The sequence below is a fragment of the Manis pentadactyla genome, chromosome 2 (genome assembly GCF_030020395.1).
Source record: "Manis pentadactyla isolate mManPen7 chromosome 2, mManPen7.hap1, whole genome shotgun sequence".
Lineage (NCBI taxonomy): Eukaryota > Metazoa > Chordata > Mammalia > Pholidota > Manidae > Manis > Manis pentadactyla.
Window position 1 is genome coordinate 110,476,831 of NC_080020.1, and position 12,786 is coordinate 110,489,616.

Consider the following 12,786-nt stretch of genomic DNA (forward strand, 5'->3'; position numbering starts at 1 on the left):
ATAGAAAATTATGTGAAATCATAGTATAGCATTTTGGATATAGAGAATTTGCTATCTTGAGCAATTGTTAATTTGCTAATAATTCTTTTAGGCCAATCTTCATGCTCTTATCCAGATGAAGCCAGCTTTATCTCACCTTGGAGACAAGGGTTTGCTTCTCCTCCTCAGGTAAATTTTAAGTAAATTTTCCTTTCAGTTATGTTTTTTCGTTGTGTTTTCTCTGGCACTATACATTAAAGTTGGATTCAAATTTGAAAAGGAAGCATTCTAAAGAGTTTAGCTGTTAACTTCTGAAAGAAACCTGTTATAGCACCTTAGACATTCCTTAGTACTGAAATTCTGTCTAATCATTGCTTTCCTTAATGTTTCTTCTACATTTTTGTGTCTCCTCATACTTTTCATGATGTTTTCTTTACTGTGATTGGACTCATTTGTTTTTGTTATGAAAATTTATTTGTATTTAAAATTACATTAAATAATAGTTGACCTTTTAAGTTTTAGGAAGGAGCTATTATTGTTAAAAGTCTCTTAGCTCCTTTAACATATTATTATTGGAGATATTTCAGCTCCTTAAACATTTTTTGTCAGACTGAATGTTAAAACTACTGCTTATTTTAATTTACAGATTTCTCTCCATTCCAAAAGGGTTTTCCTATCTGAACGAAAGGGGTTATGTAGCAAAACAATTGGAAAAGTGGCACAAGGTAACTTGCTGTGAATTGAATAGTTTCAACTTTGTTTATATTATCTTGCAAAATAGATTTGTGAATTTAGAGGATTTTAAAAATATTATCAGTGTTTTCAAACTAAGGTTAAATAGTTAAACATTCATATGAAGTCAAGTCCTAAATTCTGTATAATTATTTGTATTTATATTTTACCTATTTTTTAAATTACAGTTATAGTGAACTATGGGTTTTGTGTACATTCTATTGAAATTTTGCCTTCAACTTAATTGATAAAATATATTGGTGTAGTTTGTTGACGCCTACCATCATTTCTTTCATTCTTGGGTCCTTTATTTTGCCTTTTTAAGGTAAAACTCAAATAATTTTTGTAAATGAAGAAAGTTTGTAAACAGTTCTATCAAGCAAACAGTCTGAATAAACTTCATTTTAGGATTCTACTTAAATTGGAGAACAAACTTCTTGCTGTTGTAGATAATAGGGAAATGTAGGAAGAAGAGAATAGTTTGAAGGTATTAGATAACTTTATAACTTCTTTTGCCTGGTCATCACTGTGGCTTCATTTTGTTTGAAGCATTATAAATTGTCAAAGCATCTTAGAAATCCATGGAATAATCAATTCTAATGTAAATAATTTTTAGATTTTCTATCATTTCAATCATTATTTAAATTGTTTATACTGAATCATATTTCTTAAGAGAATCTCATTTTTTTAAAATACTATAACTAAAACGTAACTTCAGGCATGAGGTCTTTCAATAACTGATGAATTGAGAATTGAGATAAGATGTGATAGTTTTATTTACTAAATAGAAGATATTTAAACCAATTACGGAAATAAAATTGGTCACATTATTATACAACTGTAATATTAGGAAATTGCTTATCATATCTGGTATAGTACTTTCAAGTAGTAGGTACAAAATATAACAGCTTAAAAGCATGTTCAGTGTGTAAAGAAACACGAAGGGTTAATGATTCTCTTAGGGGTCAGCAAACCAATATATTGTATATCAACTATACTTCAATTTAAAAAAAAAGAAATGTTAGGCTCAGGAAAGGACATGATTATTTGAAATGCGCATGCGGAGTAAGTAAGCAAATAAATTGGAAGAAAGGTATCAAGAATGAGGGAGTAGAGTAATAAATCTGTACAGATTATTGAAGCTTCACAGACTTTTGAAGAAAGCCATCTTCCAATGTAGTTGGGGCTAAGGTCAGTGGGAAGTGTCAAGGTGAGGCTGGAACAATTAATTAGAGCTAGATTGTAGAAGGCATTATATAAACTACATTGTCATACTGAGGGATTTCAGTTTTATAGGAAATGAGGGAATAATTATAAGTGTTTGTAATCATAGAGCTGTGCTTTAGAAACATGACAGGTTGCAGTGTAAAAGCTGGAGTTTGATTGTCAAAGGTTAAATTTAGAAATATGGAGACCTGGTTAGAAACAAGAATTGATAAGAGCATAAACTTCAGTGGTTGCGGGTTGGATAGAAAATAGGACACATTTACTGGGCATTTTTGAAATAAGATAGGATTTGGGGACTAATTGGATATAATGAATGAGGAGTCTGACTTAACTCTTAAGGATTCTAATTTGAATGACTGTATAATGGATTGCTATTAAGAGATTATTTTTTCACAAAGTGTTTGCAGCATGAGATTAATGAATTTTGAATATATTTAACTGGCATATCCTATGGAATGACCAAGTGGTGGTATTCAGAAAATATTTGAATGTGGATCTGGTGTTCATATATGTACTGAAGATGGCAATTTGGGAGTCATCAGTATGTAGTAGTTGATATCAGAAGTGAAATCACCAGGGAAAATGTTAAGAACAAAAAAGAAATAAAACTAGAAATTGCTCCCTAGAGAATACTGGTTTAATGAAGGGAATAAAAGGACAAAGCTATAGAGAAAAAAACTGTCAGAGAGAATGGTGTTACTAAAGCATGCTTCAGGAAAGAGAAGCCAGTGGTATATATTCTTCAGAGCTGTTACATAAGGTGAATGAATACTGGAAAAAAGGCTGTTGAATTTGAAAGGTCATTGGTGGACTTTGCTAGAGCAATTTCAGTAGAAAGTTACAAACATGCTGAATTGCCGTTACAATTAGGCAGTAAATGGGAGGTCTAAAAAGAAAGACAGTATAATCTAGTCTCTCAAATTAATTAGAGAAAGGGAGAAAAGGAAGGGAACTAATTGCCTGCCTGCCATTGAACTTAGTGCATTTTAAGTATTATCTCTGAGTAACCCTATGAAATATATTCTATTATTTCTGTTTTGTAAATGAAATTTAAGAGGCTAAGAGAAGTAAACTAATTTGTATCCTAGGTGACAGAGCTTGAAAATAGCAGAGCAGGGGCACTTCTTGATTCCAAAGCCCATACTCTTTCCACTATATTCAATTTCCTCCCAGTAGTTTGTGGCATGCCAAGGTGAAGTGAGACTGTCTCTTTTTCAAGGCAATAAAACATCCAGGCCAGTATAATGTTAAAACCCATTCATTCACTTTAAAACTTTATTCCCCAGAGCCCAAACCTGATAAAGATTAGGAAACCTACAGTGAAGGGGGATGATATGATTAATTCATCATCCTCTGTTGCTCATTCTTTTTCCCATTTTTTAACTGCATGTTTTGAACCTGTCCAGGTTTGGAGCAGAAGAAGAACAGGTACAGGGTCATGAACAGTCTTACTCAGTTGGTATAGTTGTTTTCTGGGATTGTCAGTTTTGAGTATGGCCAATTTCAAATGTTGATTCATTTACTGGAGGGTAGCTTTCATGAGTTCCTTAGAGACCTCACCACTGAGGATCTCTCATTTGCAATTCCCTTGAGTAAGACAAAGACTCCTTTGGCTGCATATGTAATAATGCCTCCTAGTAGCTAGAGGTCCATCCATCCCTTGATTGGGGTCTTCTTACCCATCCAGGTAGATCATTTTGGGCAGAATCCTCTTGGTGATCCATATCAGAAACTCAATGCATTTCAAAGCTGTAAGCCTTAACCCTAACTTTTGCTAGTGTTTTCCAAATGAATGCTACTGGTCAAAAAGATCAGGCAATACCACATGAGTGTTAACTACTGCTTAAAGCTCAAGATACATGCCTTAATTAGATTTTTATACTGAGATTTTCATGTATAAAAGGGTGTGGTAGTAGTAGCAGTAGTAATATATATGGTATGCTGATAATAATTAAAAGCTTATATTACTATTGCAAAGTAAATATGGGTCCTAAAGGAAAAGTAAGTTTTTAGAAGCTCTAAGAGGGATTTAAGGTAACCCCCCAAATTCAAGTAGTCTAAAATGGTTTAATATGTAAAATAAGTCCCCTTATTCCATCTTTTCTCAAAGTAATGTCTGTTAATTTCTTTTGTATGCATTCAGAGATGGTCTGTACATCTGTGTACATAATCTTTATTTAAGAATACAAATAAATTCTATTTACAACTAAAAGTAAAGCTGTATTTAACTTCGTCAGTTAGCAGTATATCTGAGAAATTTTTCCAGAGTTGTACATTTAGCTCTATCTCATTCTTTTTAATGGCTGCTTAGTACATTATATAAGTGTATCTTAATTTTTATACCCACTCCCGTATTGATGTGCATTTACATTGTTTCAAGTTTTTAGTTTTGTATACAGTGTTTGTTGTATAGTCTTGCATATATATCTTTACATACTTGTGCAAATATGTCGAATGAATTTCTGAAAGTGTATTGTTGAGTCTAAAGTATGTGAATTTAAATTTTTGATAAACTGCCAAATTGCTTTCCAAAGAAGTTCTACTAATTCCTTATAAACAGTTTAAAGTGGAAATCTTTTACAATAAAGATGGCAGTGAGACTGATTCTCAGTTTAAGGAATTTAACTAGAAGTTCTCCAGACTTTACTTGGAAATCTTTTTTATATTTGACTGAAGTCAGTAGGGAAGAGATACTGTTTCTTACCAAAAGGTGCTAAGATGATAGAACTCGGTTAATAATAAGATTAAAAAGAACAGTATCAAAAAATAGAGACCCAAAATATTAATTGAAAGTGGGGAAAAAAGTATACACAGGTAGCTTTTGGGTATGATAGATCATTTTATATATTCATAATTTGTTCTATCCTTCTAAAAAATTTCTTAAACTTTCTGAACAGATAGTCATTTTTCTCATATTTACGCTACTAATATTTACTAGGCACCTAACAAACTATAAATTTAGTGAATGTTGTTATGATACTGTAAACAATTAAAACTATTATCTTCTAGGAATATAATTCAAAATACGTTGACTTGATTGAGGAACAACTTAATGAAGCACTTACTACTTACCGAAAGCCAGTTGATGGTGATAACTATGTTCGTCGGAGTAACCAAAGGTACAGTCCAGTTATTGCTGGTCCTCAAATGTAAAATTTAAAACCAGTTTGTAAGACATCATTATTTTTAAAGAGTTTTGTGAGTACTTGAAAAGTAACTATTTTTCTTACACTGACTTAGGGAAAATCTTAAAGCACAGCATTGATCACTCAAAAATTCCAGTGGCATTCCTACCATGCTGAATACACTTCTTTATAGAGCATTCAGATGCCCTCCATGCTCTTACCCTAGTCTGTAGCTCTAGTCTAAGCTCTCTCACCATTACTCCAAGACCAGCTAAACTATTATTTTTCTGGAGTAATCCTCATGGCGTTCCACTTCCATATTTTTATTTATGCTGGGGGATTCTATCTAAATCTACTTATAATTAAGTTGCTTTATTACTAATCATTGTTTTAATTTAGCATATTTTAAATGAGCCAATAGGTATGTTACTCATCTTTATTACACTAGATTACAACGTCCTCACGTCTACCTGCCCATACACCTTTATGGACAACTGGTACACCACAAAACAGGCTGTCATTTGCTGGAAGTACAGGTAAAAACAAATTTGCTTATTTTTAATAGCTACAGTAGTAGGAAAAAAAATCTTAATATTGCTAAAGTATTACCTTTGCAAAAATGTCTCAGAAGCCTTAAGGTCAGTGGAGTACTTGATTTAAAGCTGTCCAACTTGTAATTGACTTAGTCTGTTTTTATAATCCTTAGACATATTACTGGCTTGTGTGCATTTCCCTGACTTAATGTGTCCACCTTTTGCATAGCTAACTTATTATGTAGAGTAAATAACCCAGTGAAGGTCTGAGTTCTTTCCTTTATGGTTTGTTGGGGAAGCTGATCTTCTTAGTAAAAACATAGTGAAAAACTGACTTTTTTCATTGATCTTGTTGGGAAGTTATCATTGGTAAGGAACAAAGTATAGTTGCTGTTTATTAGTGTAGTGCCTCACTATTCTCATATACTTAAGGGAATGTAACAGGCTTAGGCAAGCAGCTGTTCTTTGAGTATTAATATGCATGCCAAATTTATGGCTGTGAATATGACTTGCTACTGAGTGTTTTCAATAAATATAACCTTTTTCTTATTTTAGAAATAGTTATAAATGTATTTTTATATTTCTCTGAGTAGTAATCCAGCAGTTTAATTCTTTATCATACCAGTGTTCATCTCAGGAGCAAAAGTTTTGCATACATACACAAATGTAGTTTCATACATTTTTATATTATGTCCATAAAGACTATTGGGGCATGTATCTATAAATGATTTTCTCAGTGTCATACTTATGTAGTATGATAAAATCTAGGCACTTATATTTTCTATTTAAAGAAATAATTATGGCTGACATTTTTATAATACTGGGTACCAACTACTTTGTTAAGCATTTTATATGTAATAATTTATTAAATCATGAAATCTTATGAGGCAGGTGCTATTGTATCTCTGCTTCAAAGATTAGGAAATAAAGGCATGGGGAGATTAAATAACTTGCTCAAGGTACATAGCTAATAAGTGCTGACTCTAGAATATGAACTCACATGTATTAATGCTGCTTAAGAAATTTTATACAGTTATTTTTAAAATTTTAAGGATGCAAAAGTTATTAAATGCAAACCATTTAAGGATTTTAAGATGCGGTAAGAAAATACATTAAAAACATATTGTTACTCACATGGGTTTTTTTTTTTCCATTCACCAGAATATTGTTACAGAACTCTGTCACAGCATTCGTACACCAGATTTGGATAAATGGGAAGAAATTAAAAAACTGAAAGCATCTCTTTGGGCCTTGGTTAGTAGTAAATGCTTCTGTAAGATCTTCATAATTTTTAGATTTTTTTCTAATGTTCCCATTAATACTAAATAAATTAAAATCACTCTATTTGGAACTTATTCTTAGATTAATATTGTAACTGACCATTTAATATTTATATTGATAATAAATTCATATTAGTAATAACAAAATAATTAAACTTAATTTTCTTGCTAAGATGAATGGAACTTTGACTGCTAAAGATCCTTATTTGAGGTTTGTGTTCACATTTTTTTCTTGCTCACATTTTTTTCTCTCTCATAGATGGGTTTAAAATTTTTGTTTTGAAGGAGTTTTCCAAATCTCTTGAAAGTTAACTTTGTAAATGAATTTGATATAAGTGATTTGTTTTCTTTCAGGGAAATATTGGTTCATCAAACTGGGGTCTTAATTTGCTACAGGAAGAAAATGTGATTCCAGATATACTAAAACTTGCAAAACAGTGTGAGGTTCTTTCCATCAGAGGGTATGTCATTTAACTCAGAAATCTTGCTCTTATGTATATTGTGGTTCACAAATCAGTATGAGGGATAAATGTTTTATAATTCAGTGTAGTCCTTTAAAACTATCAATTTACTGAAAGCCCTCATGACATATTTTTAAATGCATTAAGTTAAATATCTAAGGAGCTCCTTGTTTACTTCAAGGAAGTAAAAAATTCCATTTTTGTCATTATAATATTGAAGTTTATCTGGCAAGTAAATAGTGAAAGTGTAGGATGTGTTGAAATATTCCAGTAACTCAGATATTCCAAATTTATGCTAGAAAAGCTAATATATATATGTTTTTTCATAAGATTACATTGTGTTATTTGTAATTAATATTTTTATTAGGGAGGTTTTCATGTTATTTTTTCTAAATTATTCCTAACTTGTTTTAATACATTTTTCCACGAGCTAGGCAATTTGTAATGGCTTTTAAAGAAATTTTTAATTACATATATCAAACTAATATTTGGTGGTTCCATTAAGAATCTCAGTTTGGAATTATAAACTGTCATTATTACATTTTTTTATACAGTACCTGTGTATATGTGCTTGGGCTCATAGCCAAAACCAAGCAAGGTTGTGATATTCTAAAATGCCATAGCTGGGATGCTGTAAGGCATAGTCGCAAACATCTGTGGCCAGTGGTTCCAGATGATGTAGAACAACTCTGTAATGAACTCTCATCTATCCCAAGTACCCTAAGTTTGAATTCGGAGTCAACTAGCTCGAGACATAATAGTGAAAGTGAATCTGCGCCATCAAGTGAGTATTGAGACAAAGTCATAAAAAGTTGCCAAAATTAATATTTGTATTTGTAATATCAAAATTTAAATAATATTTATTACATTCCCAATTAACTTCTTTCTAAGATAACTAGGCGGTAACAGCTTCTTAGACAATGTGTATCATTTATAACAGAGATTATAGCCATCAGCCTACCTTTTTCTGTCCCCTTGCTTTTTAAATAGCTTCTGGACAATCCTACTTACAGGGTTAAATAATAAGCCATGTGCCAAAAGAACCATTCCCCTTTTTGCTTGTCATAAAATCTAGTAAGTAAATGTTTATTTGCCTACCTTCTTCACTTACATGATTTTTTACTCATTTTTCAGATAGAGATTGTTGAACCAGGATATATTTGTTAAGAGATACTCACATGTTCATTTTTAAGAGAAAAGCTACATTTTAAAATTAATAGTGAAACTGTTAAAAGAGTATCAAGAAAAAGTTTGTTGTTTTAAGCCCTCTGCTAAATGCTGTTAGGCATATAAAATTTAACACATGGTTCTTTATAAGAAGATAGTGCAACATTTATCAAACCATATTTCACCAGATAAGATGCCATGAACTATAAGATGTACCAGTATTTTATGTACCACTAAAACAGAAGAAAACAATGCTGCCTATAAAACTAGCATTTATCACTGACTACAAGAAACATCCCAATTTAGAGTTATTAGGTGTGAAATTATGTACATCTTAGAATTGACAAAATATGGAAATAGAATGCAAAACGTAAGTTTATTTAGGCTTTTATTTTGCTTTCTTTCCATTGAGTCTTTTATTAGTGTTAGGCACTGAATTTAGTGAGTTTCTTAATAGTGAAGGCAAAATGAGAAATAAATATAATTGGTTTAAACATGAGTTTAAGATGTTGTGACTTGGTTCTTTGTTAAGTATATCTTGTTTAAGATTGGGAATTCAGTTCTTATAAGAGTAATTAATTTATCCTGCCTATTGTGATTTGAAGAATAAACCACCAGCAACTGTGAGGATCCATGGTCAAGTCTTCTTTTTCCCTTTAATTTTATTCCTGAGTATTTCAAGGTTTTAGAAACTCATTGGGATAATCAAAGAAACTGTGTAACTGTGCCACAGTGAGTGCTATAGCTTTGCTTTGGAAATAAGAGATCCTCATAATGTTATCATTTTACATTTTATTCAAGTTCAAACTCTGTACCTCAAAGAAGCTCTTTATATGTGGTTCAACACTTTAACCCTTTATTTTTGAATTTTTTTACACAAACAGAAATTTCCTAAAATATATCACTAATAGTTATCCTGATTTTGTTGTCATTTTCTGTGTGCTTTTATTCATCAATCATTTGATTTTAGGTATGTTCATAATGGAGGATGACCGATTTGGCAGCAGTTCTACTAGTACATTTTTCCTTGACATCAACGAAGATGTAGAGCCAGCATTTTATGATCGACCTGGACCTATAAAGGATAAAAATTCATTCCCTTTCTTTGCTTCTAGTAAACTTGTGAAGAATCGTATCTTAAATTCGCTCACTTTGCCTAATAAAAAACATCGTAGTAGCAGTGATCCAAAAGGAGGGAAACTGTCATCTGAAAATAAGACAAGCAACAGGAGGATCAGAACGCTTACAGAGCCCAGTGTGGACTTTAATCATAGTGATGATTTCACACCCATATCCACGGTACAGAAAACATTACAATTAGAAACTTCATTTGTTGGGAATAAGCACACTGAAGACACTGGTAGTACTCCAAGTATTGGAGAGAATGACTTAAAGTTCACCAAGAGTCTTGGTATAGAGAATCACAGAGAAAACACAAGCCGAGAGAGATTAGTTGTAGAAAGTTCAACAAGCTCACATATGAAGATACGTAGTCAAAGTTTTAATACAGACACTACAACAAGTGGCATAAGTTCAATGAGCTCAAGTCCTTCACGAGAGACAGTAGGTGTAGATGCTACGACTGTGGACACAGACTGTGGAAGTATGAGTACTGTGGTAAGTACTAAAACTGTTAAAACAAGCCACTATTTGATGCCACAGTCTAACCATCTGTCTCTCTCCAAATCAAACTCCGTGTCCCTGGTGCCTCCAGGTTCTTCTCATACACTTCCTAGAAGAGCACAGTCCCTTAAAGCACCTTCTATCGCTACAATTAAAAGTCTAGCAGATTGTAACTTTAGTTACACAAGTTCTAGAGATGCCTTTGGCTACGCTACACTGAAAAGATTACAGCAACAAAGAATGCATCCATCCTTATCTCATTCTGAAGCTTTGGCATCTCCAGCAAAAGATGTGCTGTTTACTGATACCATCACCATGAAGGCCAACAGCTTTGAGTCCAGGTTAACACCAAGCAGGTGAGCAAATACATGTTTAAAAATGAACAATAATGGTTGCATTTTAACTAAGTTAAATGTAAAGCATTAGCCAGGCTTTATATTTACATAAGCCTCAGAACCGACCTATTATAATTGTTTACTATGGTAGGCTGTAAGCTCCTTGTTACCCGATATGATTTGAAATGGATTCTTGCAGCTGCGAGGGGGGAAAAGAAACTCCTTTAGGCCCTAAAAATAAACATACATGCTTTGTAAGGACACACAAGTCACAAGCTTTTTTTTATTTCTCGCTTCTGCAAGGATCAATTTTAAAAAGAAGCATGTCGGGGGAATCAGGAGCTTAAGACCTACAATAACAAACAACCTTTTCAGGTAGGTCAATTTAAGGCTCCAGAAGTTGACCTCTTTTTTTTTTCTTTTTTTAAGATAACTGAAAATTTCAGTGAAATTCTTTGCAGTTTGTTTTAAGTAGCTGTGATTAAGTAGGAACCTAATGAAAGGTAAATGAATTACTTGGCACTCAGGATTCAGCAGTAGCAGTTTGCCTGTACTCAAGAACATTTAGTAATTTCTGTGTCATATCTGAAGATTATATTAAAGTTAGTCAAAGTAAAAACTTCAGATTTTACCATTCAAAGATAAGCAGTATTAAATTTGATTGTTGCAAAACTTCTATACCATTTTGTTGTAGGGGCAAATACTTCTAAAAATTTTCTTAGTTTTGGATTATTTATTTACATTTGTAAACAGACTAGTATTTTTCAAATAGTGAGAAGAGTGCCTGGTACATAGTAAGCCTTCAATAAAAGTAAGCTTTGCTGTGATCATTGTCATTATAATTATTGGTTGTTACTTCTTTAAAGAAATCCATTTTGCTCTTTAAAAACCAAATTCTTAAAATTAAGTTGTTAAGCAGTTTTATTTAAACAATTCTAATACATTTAGCATAAGGGGTTCCTGGTAGCAGATAATAAATTATATCTCCAGTAGAATTTCATAAATTAAGTAGTGATGTCTGCTCTAACTGGAACTTACCAGCTTTGGCAACTTCATCAGTTCAGATCACCAGACTTCTCAATAGCTCACCAATATGTATTTATGTTGTGAAGTTCATGAATTTCATTCAAAGGAGATATCTTTGACCTACATTCAACATTTGTTGACATTTATTATATATCTAACAAGCTTGGATATCAGGTTTTCAAGCCTGTAGAAGCAACAATTAGAAGCTTCTACTGGTAGGAACACTGTAATGAGAAAGGACAGATGATAAAACAAGGTACCAGAAGAAATGTCTTGTAACAAAGTATCTGAGGGCTCAGACCGCAGCAACCAGAGCTCAGGCACCAGCAGGCTGGTAGCACTCAGCTGGGGCAGTAGGTAGCACATATGCCCTAGAGGTGCTGTTAATTATGAGCCATCCAGTTAGGGTTCCTGTAGCTCATCGAAGCAGACATTTCTATCCAAACTGTTCAAAGTTGTAGTGTTTAAATATTCTTCATAGTAAACCAGAAAAGATAGCTACCCTGAGTCATTACTACCTAATCAGTCTGGGTCTTAGGACATTATTTCCTATATTCCCTGTTAAGATAGGAGAAGGATATTTGAAAATTTTATTCCTGGAGAAAATATTGGCATTATACAGGAGAGAAATAGATGTTTTCAATTTTTTGAGAAGGAAAAACATTTTTTAAAAAGGCAGTCAAGAAAAACAGGAATAGCTATACAAAGGCATGAAAGCCTAACAAAACTCCATGTTTATCAAGTCTTCCATTTTTCAAATTGTATTTAGTACTTTGTACCATTTTCCATGGAGGAAAAATTGTGTTGGCCTTAATATTCCCATTCTGCTTCTATCCTTTGGTTAGTTCAGGAAAAATGAAAATGAAGGAAGATGACTACAAATTTACATTAAAATTTGGAATCCAGGCTAAGAAAATTTTTTGTTTCCTTACAAAACTAAAACAGTAGGCACACTGATTCCTGTGCTATAATAGCATGAATTCAGCAGTCTTAATCATATCTCACTGATACATTTCCATGGGGCATAGTCAAAAAGAAACACTGAAACGGAAATCCTTAATCCTAAATTCTAATCCTGGCACAGAGTAAATGAACTTGGACAAAGTTCCATAAATTATGCTGTAATGTCTCATCTGCCTGGAATTCAACAGCCTTGCAGACCTCATTAATCCAGAACAAAGCCAGGCAAACTTCTCTGTTGCTTGCCAGGATAAATCTATGTAGTAAAGTTCATGAATTTTAAAATATATAAGCCTCAGTTACCTCATGTAAGGGAAATTGGACTAGAACAATGGTTT

General features: G+C 32.6%; 1 protein-coding gene across 8 annotated transcripts in view; it reads left to right on the top strand.

The window, feature by feature from the left end:
- Window positions 1–12,786, top strand: part of RICTOR (RPTOR independent companion of MTOR complex 2) — a 113,920-nt gene that overhangs the window by 85,101 nt on the left and 16,033 nt on the right. For 6 of the 8 annotated variants that reach the window (XM_036910836.2, XM_036910840.2, XM_036910838.2 and 3 more), the window contains 9 exons: window positions 92–168; window positions 626–704; window positions 4,948–5,057; window positions 5,512–5,599; window positions 6,758–6,850; window positions 7,231–7,337; window positions 7,892–8,121; window positions 9,475–10,483; window positions 10,766–10,837. In XM_036910836.2, the coding sequence (XP_036766731.2) occupies window positions 92–168; window positions 626–704; window positions 4,948–5,057; window positions 5,512–5,599; window positions 6,758–6,850; window positions 7,231–7,337; window positions 7,892–8,121; window positions 9,475–10,483; window positions 10,766–10,837 (1,865 nt within the window). The remainder of the gene's footprint in view (window positions 1–91; window positions 169–625; window positions 705–4,947; window positions 5,058–5,511; window positions 5,600–6,757; window positions 6,851–7,230; window positions 7,338–7,891; window positions 8,122–9,474; window positions 10,484–10,765; window positions 10,838–12,786) is intronic. The other 2 variants (XM_036910845.2, XM_036910837.2) reach the window with 1 other exon arrangement.